This window comes from Gadus chalcogrammus, chromosome 12, assembly GCF_026213295.1.
Source record: "Gadus chalcogrammus isolate NIFS_2021 chromosome 12, NIFS_Gcha_1.0, whole genome shotgun sequence".
In the NCBI taxonomy this organism is placed as follows: Eukaryota; Metazoa; Chordata; class Actinopteri; order Gadiformes; family Gadidae; genus Gadus; species Gadus chalcogrammus.
The window spans coordinates 18,035,863-18,048,725 of NC_079423.1; the positions used below are offsets into that span (position 1 = coordinate 18,035,863).

The following is a 12,863-nucleotide window of genomic DNA, read 5'->3' on the forward strand; positions in this document are numbered from 1 at the left end:
ACTCGTCATTGAGAACAGAGCTTCTCTCTCTCGCTAGAGAGCCAGGGAGAGAGAGAGAGGGGGGGGCGGAGAGGGGAGGGAGAGAGAGACAGAGAGCGGCACAGAGAGAGATGGAGGGAGGATGAACAAAAAATTAAAAACAGAGTGCGCCCATGAACGGCGAATCAGCACCACCTTGTCCCTCGATATCGTACAGCGAGGACCTTGAACTATAATATTTGTTCCGATTAATTAGCAATATTTGTTCCGATTAATCTCTCTCTCTCTCTCTCTGTCTCTGTCTCTGTCTCTGTCTCTCTCTCTCTCTCTCTCTCTCTCTTCCCCCCCCCCCCCTCCCCCTCCTATTCATAACTCTGTGTGTGTGTGTTGCTCCACCAGACGGTGGACAGCTCGGTGAGCGTGCTCTGTGCCACGGAGCAGCTGATTGGCTGCCTGCCCGAGGTGAAGTGGGCCAAGCAGGTGCTGAGTCTGGCCAATGAGCTGCAGGAGGAGAGCCTGTCCGTCATCGTCCAGAACCTCCCCTGCGTGGTCCGAAGCCCCGCCTTCCTCAGCCTGCTCCGGGTGAGACCTCCCGGGGGGGCTGGGGTCGGACTGTACAGAGTGGGTGTGGGTGGGCAGCAGGAGGAGGTGCTGACTCCTCTGTGACTCCTCTGTGACTCCTCTGTGACTCCTCTCCAGCAGGAGGAGGTGCTGACCCCTCTGTGACTCCTCTGTGCAGCAGGAGGAGGTGCTGACTCCTCTGTGACTCCTCTGTGACTCCTCTGTGTATCTGGAGGAGGTGCTGACTCCTGACTCCTCTGTGACTCCTCTGTGACTCCTCTCCAGCAGGAGGAGGTGCTGACTCCTCTGACTCCCCTCCAGCAGGAGGAGGTGCTGACTCCTCTGTGACTCCTCTGCATCAGGAGGAGGTGCTGACTCCTCTGTGACTCCTCTGCATCAGGAGGAGGTGCTGACTCCTCTGACTCCCCTCCAGCAGGAGGAGGTGCTGACCCCTCTGTGACTCCTCTGCATCAGGAGGAGGTGCTGACTCCTCTGACTCCTCTGTGACTCCTCTGTGACCCCTCTGTGACTCCTCTGCATCAGGAGGAGGTGCTGACTCCTCTGACTCCTCTGTGACTCCTCTGTGACCCCTCTGTGACTCCTCTGCATCAGGAGGAGGTGCTGACTCCTCTGACTCCTCTCCAGCAGGAGGAGGTCCAGACTCCTCTGTGACTCCTCTGTGTATCAGGAGGAGGTGCTGACTCCTCTGTGACTCCTCTGTGCAGCAGGAGGAGGTGCTGACTCCTCTGTGACTCCTCTCTGACTCCTCTCCAGCAGGAGGAGGTGACCAGGGAGCCGGCCCTGCTGAAGAAGCTGTGTGCGGCGGTCAGAGAAGGAGTCAACGTGGACAACTGCTGCTCCCTGTTCTCCGCCGTGGACGCTCTGCAGGAGGAGGAGCTGGGGCCCCCCACCGAGGAGGAGCAGGGCCCCCCCACCGAGGAGGAGCTGGGGCCCCCCACAGTGGAGGAGCTGGGGCCTCCCACCGAGGAGCTGGAGGTACCCTCACCCACCACGGACTGCGCCCGCATCCTCCCAGGATCAGATTCCCTCAGACCCACTGAGACGTCAGATCCAATGAGGATTCAGAATCACTAAGACTTGTGGATTTAAGGTCACTTGATTATTGATTGTAAATTGTAAACGTAGGTTAACATAAATAATGTAAATACGACTGCAGCACAATGAACGACCAACACAGACGCACGCGGCCACGGGGTTCATCAGATTAGCTGTTTTCCCAGCAGCCTCTCTGGCCGCTGACCAGCGGGAGTCACCGGAGCGTCCGCCGCTGGATTAGCCTGAGGGACACGAGGGCGGCCGTCTGTCCCCACGGCCGTCTGTCAGCGCTAATCTGACCTCTCCCTCTTCTGCACACACAGGGAGGGAGGGAGAGAGGGGGAGAGGGAGAGAGGGGGAGAGAGAGAGAGAGAGAGAGAGAGAGAGAGAGAGAGAGAGAGAGAGAGAGAGAGAGAGAGAGAGAGAGAGAGAGAGAGAGAGAGAGAGAGAGAGAGAGAGAGAGAGAGAGAGAGAGAGAGAGAGAGAGAGAGAGAGAGAGAGAGGGGTTGGCCTCTGCTGATGACATCACTGATTCAGAGCTCAGGGGGAGCCTGCTGGGTAGGGAGGGAGGGAGGAGGTGGGGGGTGTGTCCGTTGCCATGGTGACCGTTCTTAAGGCAGCTGCTGATTCGCTGTTCCTGGGCGCACTCTGTTTTTTCATCCTCCCTCCCGCTCTCTCTGTGCCGCTCTCTGTCTCTCTCTCCCTCCGCCTCCCTCTCTCTCTCTCCCTGCCTCTCTCCCCCCCCCCCCCCCCCCCCCTCTCCCAGCCGCTGCGTGCGGAGCTCTCCTCTCTGCGCGCTCGTCTCTGGCTCTTCCTCCGTCAGTCCTTCTTCGCCGTGCGCCACACGCAGGGATGGGAGGTCCTGCTGCCGCGCCACAGGGACCTGCTGCTGGAAGGTGGGTGCCCTGGGTGGGGGCGCCGCTGGGTGGGGGCGCCGATGGGTGGGGGCGCCGCTGGGTGGGGGTGGGCCAGAGCTTTGCCCACATAAGGTAAGCCTCTGGGTTATCCTCTGGGTTGGATATGGCGGTGGTTCCCTCCGCGTGTGTGTGTGTGTGTGTGGTGAGTGATGCTGCACCACCGTCAGGAGGTGGAGGAGGAGGAGGGGGAAGAGGAGGGGGAGGTGGAGGTGGAGGAGGTGGAGGAGGAGGAGGGGCGTAGCGTGGGTTGTGGTCTCACAGGGAGCTGTTCTTTTTATAGCCGGGCTGTCGGTAATCCCCTCATTGTGTTCCTCCGTCTGCCTGACGGTGCTCTGGGGGTGGATGTGAGGGTGGAGGCCGTGTGGTTGGTCTCGTTGTGGGGGCGGCGTGAGGCTCAGGAGGCAGAGCGGGTCGGCTGGTAACCGGAAGGTCCCTGGTTTGATCCCCGGCTCCTCCTAGAGGGTGGAGGTGTCCCTGAGCGAGACCCCTCACCCTGACTGCTCCTGCCCAGCTGGCTGTCGCCCTGCGGGGCGACTCCGCCGGCGGGGGGGGATGGGTGACTGTGTGCATGAAGGGGTGAATGTTGGGCGATATTGTAAAGCACTTTGAGTGTCCACTGGTTAGGAATGCGCCGTATAAATGCAGAACCTTTACCGTTTACCAGCTGTACTCGGTACGTGTTGACGGGTGGTGGGTGGAGATGTGGACGGTGAAGGGTGGAGGTTTGGACGGTGGAGGGTGGAGGTGTGGACGGTGGAGGGTGGAGGTGGAGGTGTAGACGGGTGGAGATGTGGAGGTTTGGACGGTGGAGGGTGGAGGTGTGGAGGTTTGGACGGTGGAGGTGTTGACGGTGGATGTGCGGGAGGCTGGCGGAGCAGAGAGGATGTGTGCAGAGCGTGAATAATGAATTCCTGCCGCGCTGTTGCATGTACGTGCCTCACCGCGTGCTGCGGCGCGCAGACAATGGAGCGGAGGGGAGTCCCACACACACACTACAGAGCACACACACGCGCACCTACATACACACAACAGAACCACACGCACACATGTACACGCAGGCACGCACACAGACACACACGCTACAGAACATCACACTCACACACGCACACACCCCGGCTCTGTGTGTTGTCCATTGGCTGGGAGGTGAACAGATGTGTGATTGTGTTGCTGAGCAGATGTTGGTGACCAGCAGGTTCCCAGCTGCTCTGTGTACTGTTGATGTTCGGCTGGGGGAGGGGGGTGACATCGAGGGAGGAATGATCCACTGAGGGGGGGGGCGGGGGGGTGACATCGAGGGAGGAATGATCCACTGAGGGGGGGGAGAATTTCTTTAGCATTTTTCTGCTTTATTCCTTAAAATGTTGACAGGAAATATCGCCCCAAATATCGATATTTTGATGAATAAATGAAGGCCTTCTGAACAAACTCCCCGCTCCTCGAGGAGGTGCTCAACACATGAATGAAGGAAACTTGATCGGAAGTGAACGAACCAAAGACGAGAAACTCATTTTTGTATTCATCTTTATTGTGTCATATATCGTGACGTAACGTTATCGGATTGTCAAACAACATATCGATTGTTGCAGTGTCGCTGGATCGCGGTATACACGGTATCGCGGGTGTCGCGCCGCGTATCGTATCGTATCGTATCGTAAGGTACCCAGTGATTCGCTCGCCCAGGAATCATCCAAATTAAACAATGCGGCTGTTTAATTTCTCCCTGTTTGTGTTTTCCTCCCAAGCTGCTCTTGATAAAGGAGACAACCGACGCCTCGGGAAGAAACCGGTTTTCACCAGCTCACAGGTAACCCGTTCATCCTCATGTGTCCACACTGTCAGGTGTTCCTAAGACCATGAGGTACAGAGACGTGTGCTGATATATAACGTGTTAAACACTCGTACGATGTAATATATGAACACCGGAGATAGAGCGTGTTATACCACAGCCTTTGTACAATAAGTGCGTTCCCTTAATGTACACACTTATTGTGTGTTCTACGTCCTGGCACTTAAAAATAGTGCTTCGCATCGTGTAGCATCTTATCCTAGTTATCTTTGATTGTATGTGCTTGGCACTTGGTTCTATGAATATCCTTACTGTACCGACAGAGATATTGCTTCTCCTTCTTCTGACAAATGTACTGATTGTAGGTCGCTTTTGATATAAACATCTGCTGAATGCCGTGAATGTAAATGTAAGCATTGTGGAATACCTGATCCTGATTGGTCAATAACGTTCCAAGGGTATGCATCATGTTCAAGAACCGGACACCTCTGTCCTTAGATCGTTCTGAATCGATGCGCTACGACGCTTTTATCCAAAGCGACTCAGACCAATCATGCACACATTCACACACCGACGGCGGAGTCAGCCCCGCAGGGCGACAGCCAGCTCGCAGGGAGCAGTCAGGGTGAGGCGTCTCGCTCAGGGACACCTCGGCCCTCGGCTGGGAGGAGCCGGGGATGGAACTAGGTTACCAGACAACACGCTCTGCTGCCTCCTGAGCCGTTGTCGGCCATATCCAACATCAACAACAACTCTAGTCCATGCAAACACGAGACTCCTCTCTAGCAGGGTGAGCCCAGAGTGCAGCTAGACAGAGCTATTCAAACAGTTTCAGCCCCTCCCCACAATGCAGCTGTTAATAATCACATCAGGTAATGTTTACCCAAGACACAGAGCTGCCTGTGTTCTCATCAGCAGAAGGATGCAGAAGGGGATGCCTTCTCCCTTGTGACCGGTTTACCCCAAGTACAAAGGTTAGGGTTAGATGACCCTGGGGAGAGGTGGGGTGGCTAGACCATACAGGGAATAGGAGACAGAGCTTTAGGTGATTTAACGGTAACCACACCTGGATTATTCCATCAGTCTCCGGCATACCTTACAAATCCCTTCATGCCCATGCTTACCACACCAGAGCTAGTAATGCTGACTTGTACTAAAATAAGTTCGAAACAAACATTGGTAAGTGTACTCTCAAATATGGAGGTGTGGTGAACTGAAATAAATTACTTTAGGAAATTAAGAGCATAGACAACTATCATTGTTTCAGAAAAAAGGTAAAATCCTGGCTCATGAATTTAAATCCCTTGTGACGCTAACATGTCGTCCTCCCTGTGAGCTGTTGTCTGTTGGTGCTCGTCTATGCATGCACTTTGCACTTTAATACAGAAAGTAAGGGTTAGGGAAGATTACTTTATACGTTAAGCCGCTCATAGTCTATTTATTATGATGTTTAATGTTTTGTTTTATGTGGATATATGCCCTGTCTTGTAACATCAGGGACCATGATGGGAATAAGTGCTTGCACTTTCTCATGTTTTTCTTATATCCCTTGGATATGTCTTTTATTCAAAATAAATAAAATCAAATCAAACTCTGGAGACGCCTCCGGTCCTCCTGTGAGCCGAGGCTCTGACCGCAGCTCCCCTTCGGTCGGCGGGGTGTTTGGTGCTGATGCTGATGGTTGCTATGGGTTACCTGACGTCTCTTCTCCCCTCTGCAGCCCAGGGTGCAGAGATGCCCCCCCTCCGCGTCGTCTGAGGCCCCCGTTGTGAAGAGGACCCCCGCCCGCCGCCCGCCACCCGCCGCCATGAAGTCGGACGGCCTCGCCACGGACGGCAAGTCGGGAGACGGCCCCGCCCCCCGCGGAGCCAAGACCGCCAAGCCCCGCCCCTCCGCGCCCCGGACCAAGGCCGGCACCGCCGCGGGCTCGCCGCTACTCAACGGGACCGCCCCCGCCGGCAGCCCCGCCTCCAGACGGGACGCCGCCAACGCTAACGGAGCTAACGCCAACGCGGCTACCGCTAACGGGACCCGCGGCCCCGCGGCGGCGGGCCCCAAGGACCCGGAGAAAAGAGCGGCCCCCGGGGCGCGGCCCACCTGGTCCACGGCCGGACACGCCAAGGCGGGGCCCCGGGGCGGCGGCGCGGCTAATGGCGGCGCGGCTAGTGGCCACGCCCGGCCGGGGACCTCCACGTCGGGCAGCGCCTCGCCGGACGCCGCCGCCAGCCCGCCCAACAGCCTCCCTGGCCCAGGTACGCACTTCCTGTCCGTCTCCATGGAGACGCCAGCGTCCATTCTAGAAGCCTCTGAGGCGTTGTGGATCACGGAGGGCGTGAAGGCTCATTATTCACTCATTCACTGAATGTTCATCATTTACGGTACTCAGTGAATGCGTTCCCAGTTTAATACTGGTCCAGCCAACCAGTGGGAGGGGTTTACGGGGAGTGGGAGGGGTTTACGGGGAGTGGGAGGGGTTAAGGGGTGTTTGCGCTCTGCTGGCTGTGTTAGCTCTCTGCTGGCTGTGTTGGCGCTCTGCTGGCTGTGTTAGCGCTCTGCTAGCTGTGTTAGCGCTCTGCTGGCTGTGTTAGCGCTCTGGTAGCTGTATTAGCGCTCTGCTAGCTGTGTTAGCGCTCTGCTAGCTGTGTTAGCGCTCTGCTGGCTGTGTTAGCGCTCTGCTAGCTGTGTTAGCGCTCTGGTAGCTGTATTAGCGCTCTGCTAGCTGTGTTAGCGCTCTGCTAGCTGTGTTAGCGCTCTGCTGGCTGTGTTAGCGCTCTGCTGGCTGTGTTAACGCTCTGCTGGCTGTGTTAGCGCTCTGGTAGCTGTGTTAGCGCTCTGCTAGCCATGTTGATGCTCTGCTGGCTGTGTTAGCGCTCTGCTAGCCCTGTTGATACTGGTGCTAAAAGCATCTCAGCAGGGGGTCGGAGGTCCTACAGTGTCGAAAGCTAGCACTTAAAGCCTTTTTATTGAAAGCCTTTTAATGGAAAGCCTTTAGTGCTAATGGCTAGGTGTGTGTGTGTGTTGGGGGGGGGGGGCGGGTCTGTAGCTGCTCGGTTCCTGATGAACAGACAGACTGTCAGCCTTCTCTGTTAGAGGCTAACCTAGTAGGAACAGGAGAGAGAGTAGTAGTGTATTCATTGTTTTTAGTTTGTTTATAGACTGTACAATCATCTCAAGCGTTGCTGTAAATACATGTGGTTTCAACTTCAGTCCATCTTCATTTAAATACATTCATGAAATGATGCTTTTCTACGCAGGTTCCAAACCCAAACAACAGACCAAGCTGGTGAGCAAACCCTCTGGGGCCAAAGCCGTCCAGAAACCGGACCCGGCCAAGACCAGCAGGTCAGCCTGCTCCTCCTCCCCCTCCTCCCCCTCCTCCTCCCTCCTCCTCCTCCTCCTCCTCCTCCTCCTCCTGTTCATCCTCCTCCTCCTCCCCCTCTTCCTCTTCCTCTTCCTTCTCCTCCTCCTCCTGCTCCCCCTCCTCCTCCTTCCTTTCTAGGAGGGGCTTACAGTAGACGGGGAGGGGCTTACAGTAGAGGGGGAGGGGTTTGGTGTATGGATAGTAAATTTTTCTAACAAAGATCGAAGCTAGCATTTTTTATTTGTAGAATGTCAGTTGTAGGATTGGATTTTAGTGATGACATTGAAACCACTGTAGATCAGAGATCTAGGTCAATTTAAGCTACAAGCTAGTTGAAATTACACATTGCGACTTCAATGTAATCATTTCTATTTCTCCATGCATGTATTTGTGTATGTTGTGTACAGTGAAACCCACATTGATCTCTTTGTATTCACATCCCTGCTGCTACTACTCATTGATTATATAGATGTACTTTCTGTATATTCATTATATATTATTTTGCATGTGTATTACTCTGTATTATATACCGTATCAACCCATACAATCTCATATTCATTCGTATCTCCTGAGCCTGTATTCATGTGTTCATGTGTTGTTTAATATTCATAACCGTACTTCCCCCTGATATTGTCCCAGTCCGACCAACAAGCCCTCCCCCAGAGAGACCAGTAAGACCAAGGCCAGCCCGGCCCAGAAGACCACTGGAGCCGCAAGACCAGAACCCAGAGCCAGGGGCGGGGCCGGAACCCCGGAGACCAGTGGTGGGTCTGCCTCTGCATCCCATTCACATGTTAACATTACAACCATCATGTGGACATGACATGCATCATGTTCATATTACCCTCATCATGTTCACATTACCTTCATCATGTTCACATTACCTTCATCATGTTAACATTACCCTCATCATGTTCATATTATGGTACCTTCATCATGTTCACATTACCTTCATCATGTTCATATTATGGTACCTTCATCATGTTCACATTACCTTCATCATGTTCACATTACCTTCATCATGTTCATATTATGGTACCTTCATCATGTTCACATTACCTTCATCATGTTCACATTACCCTCATCATGTTCATATTATGGTACCTTCATCATGTTCACATTACCTTCATCATGTTCATATTATGGTACCTTCATCATGTTCACATTACCTTCATCATGTTCACATTACCTTCATCATGTTCATATTATGGTACCTTCATCATGTTCACATTACCTTCATCATGTTCACATTACCCTCATCATGTTCATATTATGGTACCTTCATCATGTTCACATTACCCTCATCATGTTCATATTATGGTACCTTCATCATGTTCACATTACCTTCATCATGTTCACATTACCTTCATCATAACATTACAACCATCATGTTAACATTACCTTCATCATGTTAACATTACCCTCATCATGTTCATATTATGGTACCTTCATCATGTTCACATTACCTTCATCATGTTCACATTACCTTCATCATAACATTACCATCATCATGTTCACATTACCTTCATCATGTTCACATTACCTTCATCATGTTCACATTACCTTCATCATGTTCACATTACCTTCATCATGTTCACATTACCTTCATCATGTTAACATTACCTTCATCATGTTAACATTACCTTCATCATGTTCACATTACCTTCATCATGTTAACATTACCTTCATCATAACATTACCCTCATCAGGTTCACATTACCTTCATCATAACATTACCTTCATCATGTTCACTTTACCTTCATCATAACATTACCTTCATCATGTTCACTTTACCTTCATCATAACATTACCTGCATCATGTTCACATTACATCCATCATGTTCACATTACCTTCATCATAACATTACCTTCATCATGTTCACTTTACCTTCATCATAACATTACCTGCATCATGTTCACATTACATCCATCATGTTAACATGAGAATGTGATGTTGAGATGACCTCTGCATCAGATGTCATATGTCTGCATTATGTTGTGTTGTGTGCGTTACAAACCTGCACACTTTTTGAAGGCAGGAAGAAGATAAACCTAAAATAATCCGGTGATCAAACTGTTCCATCAGCCCGGCGCCCCCGGCCGTAACGTCCGCCTTGTTTCCAGGTTCGAGACCCGGAGCCGTGAAGAAGACTGCCTCCTCTAAGAGGGAGGAGCCTAAGGAGGCGGGGCGCCCTGCCGCAGCAGCTGAACCAATCAAGAAGAAGACCAAACCCCTTGAGAGGACCGGCTCTAAGCCCTCCAAGACCCCCGGCCTGGCCCCCAAGCCGCCATCAGGCTCCCCCAGACCGGGACCCCGACCGGGACCCCGCCCCCAGACTGCCCCTCACACCCCCCCCAGGGCTGGAGGCGGGGCCAAGGCCACCGGCTCCTCCCCCAGGAAGCCAGGAGCCAAAGAGGAGGCCGGGTCACCAGCCAATCAGAACGCAGCACATGGCGGCAGTAGCGCCGGGGGCGGGCTCTGCCTCCCGCTGAGCTCCAGCCCACGCCGCTCCCCCCACAAGACCCGGGGCTCCAGGGGGGACCCCGGGGGGGCGGGGCCCCAGGCCGGACCCCCACCGGCAGAGGGTCCGGACCCGGGGGGCCGAGAGAGTCAAGACCCCCCCCAGAGCTCCGCCCCGCCCCCCGGGCCGGCGGACACGCCCTGCGGCGGCGGGGACACGCCCCTGGGGGAGGCGTGGGGGGGCGGCGGCGGCGGGGGGCAGCTCCAGGCGACGCCCGAGTCGGAGACGGGCAGCAACAGCACCTCGTCGGACGACATCAAGCCGCGCTCGGAGGACTACGACGCGGGGGGGTCCCAGGACGACGACTGCTCCCACGGGAGGGGCGGGGCTGGGGGCGGCGACGGGGGCGGGGCCTCCAAGTGCGGCACCATGCGCTGCTCGGACTTCCTGGGGCGCAGCAGCAGCGACACCAGCACCCCCGAGGAGCTGAAGGTGTACGACGCCGGCACCGGCCTGCGGGTGGAGGTGCGGCTCCGCGGCCGCGAGGGGGCGGAGACCACCAGCGAGGAGGAGCCCGGGGGGAGGCGGCCGCGCTCCTGGCTGCACCGCGACGAGCTGCTGGCCCGGGGAGAGGGGGGGGAGGAGGAGGGGGAGGAGGGGGAGGAGGAGGGGGAGGAGCCCGCCGCCTCCCTCACGCTGAAGAGCCAGACCCCGCCCTCCTCCGACGAAGAGGAGGAGGAGGAGACGGAGGAGGACGAGGAGCGCTCGGAGGTGGAGGTGATCCCGGGGGGCGTGGCTCCGCCCAGCGCCCCGGCCGCCCCCCCCGCCCACTTCCAGGGGATTGTCAACCTGGCGTTCGACGACGACGGCGGCGAGCAGGAGAACGCGGCGCCGCCCCCCGCCCCCCCCCCCTCCTCCGGGTTCCGGCGCTCCGTGCTCCTCTCCGTGGACGAGTGGGAGGAGCTTGGCTCGGAGGAGCCCGACTCCGCCTCCTCCTCCGCGCCGCCGCCGCAGGAGAACGGGGGCGCCGACGTCTTCGAGGGCGACGCCCCCTCGCCCCAGCAGGAGGCCAACGCCCCCCCCCAGGAGCGGCCCTGCCACCTGGACCTGCGGCCGGGCGACGGCCACCGGTCCGGGCCGGGCGACGCCCACCGGTCCGGGCCGGGCGACGCCCACCGGGCCGGGCCGGGAGACGCCCACCGGGCCGGGCCGGGCGACGCCCACCGGGCCGGGCTGCGTCTGGACTTGAGTGACGCGGCGCCGGCCCGCCAGAACTCTGCCGCTCAGGAAGCAGCAGCCCCCGCAGGTAAAGTATGATCCCTCAGGACCCCCGCCCACCAGAGACCCAGGGCCCGCCCCCTAAACCAGACCCCGCCCCCTAATACCAGACCCCACCCCTCAACCCAGACCCCGCCCCCCCCATGACCAGGGTGTTCTTAGGGTTGCTAGTTGAGTGACCGGCTGCTGCTGGGTTAAGGCAGACAAACCAAAACCCTGGTTCCACCTCTGGTGAAGTCCATTAGAGTATAAGATCCCTCTGAGACTCTTTCTACCCACCTCTGGTGAAGTCCATTAGAGTATAAGATCCCTCTGAGACTCTTTCTACCCACCTCTGGTGAAGTCCATTAGAGTATAAGATCCCTCTGAGACTCTTTCTACCCACCTCTGGTGAAGTCCATTAGAGTATAAGATCTCTCTGAGACTCTTTCTACCCACCTCTGGTGAAGTCCATTAGAGTATAAGATCTCTCTGAGACTCTTTCTACCCACCTCTGGTGAAGTCCATTAGAGTATAAGATCCCTCTGAGACTCTTTCTACCCACCACTGAAATCAGAGCTTTCATGCGGGGGTAAAGAACCAGTTTACCTATCTTAATACTCTCATCGAATTGAAACTCTCCATCACCTTCTGAGTGAGGTTGGAACGCTCCAGTATACCCCTCCCCTCTCAGAACGCTCCAATCAGATCACTCGTTTCCAGTAAGACCCCTCCCCTCTCAGAACGCTCCAATCAGACCCCGCCCCGCTCAGAACGCTCCAATCAGACCCCGCCCCTCTCAGAACGCTCCAATCAGACCCCGCCCCTCTCAGAACGCTCCAATCAGACCCCTCCCCTCTCAGAACGCTCCAATCAGACCCCGCCCCGCTCAGAACACTCCAATCAGACCCCGCCCCTCTCAGAACGCTCCAGTTCCAGCGCCGCTCCGCCCTGCATGCTAGTCTCAGCCGCCCGTCCATTCCACCCTCCTCCTCATTCTTTCTGTTTTCCCCCCATCTGCCCCCCCCCCCCCGGTGTGTGTCGCCGTGGTGACCTAGTCCAGTGTCCCTCTGTGTCGCCGTGGTGACCTAGTCCAGAGTTCCTCTGTGTCGCCGTGGTGACCTAGTCCAGAGTTCCTCTGTGTCGCCGTGGTGACCTAGTCCAGTGTTCCTCTGTGTCGCCGTGGTGACCTAGTCCAGAGTTCCTCTGTGTCGCCGTGGTGACCTAGTCCAGAGTTCCTCTGTGTCGCCGTGGTGACCTAGTCCAGAGTTCCTCTGTTCCCTGGAGGCCCTGGCCTCCGCTCAGCCTTAGGACCTGGGCTCCGGCGTTCCTGAGATCCGTCGCTCGTCTCCGCACCACATGCTGTGAGGATGTTGGGTGGCGTCTGTCCCGGGGGGACGTAGATCTGACCCCCGGTCACCGGGTCCACCCCAGCCTGTACAAACAGCTCAGTGTTCCGCTCTCTGTACTGTGGCTTCAACTGT

At 56.1% G+C, this 12,863-nt stretch overlaps 1 protein-coding gene across 1 annotated transcript in view; it reads left to right on the top strand.

The window, feature by feature from the left end:
• The window catches only part of btbd8 (BTB domain containing 8), a 28,980-nt gene that overhangs the window by 14,957 nt on the left and 1,160 nt on the right, over positions 1 to 12,863 (top strand). Inside the window, exons 11-19 of the mRNA XM_056604216.1 lie at positions 379 to 561; positions 1,315 to 1,536; positions 2,363 to 2,492; positions 4,256 to 4,317; positions 6,020 to 6,551; positions 7,554 to 7,641; positions 8,300 to 8,424; positions 9,785 to 11,428; positions 12,123 to 12,311. Coding sequence (XP_056460191.1) covers positions 379 to 561; positions 1,315 to 1,536; positions 2,363 to 2,492; positions 4,256 to 4,317; positions 6,020 to 6,551; positions 7,554 to 7,641; positions 8,300 to 8,424; positions 9,785 to 11,428; positions 12,123 to 12,311 — 3,175 coding nt within the window. The remainder of the gene's footprint in view (positions 1 to 378; positions 562 to 1,314; positions 1,537 to 2,362; positions 2,493 to 4,255; positions 4,318 to 6,019; positions 6,552 to 7,553; positions 7,642 to 8,299; positions 8,425 to 9,784; positions 11,429 to 12,122; positions 12,312 to 12,863) is intronic.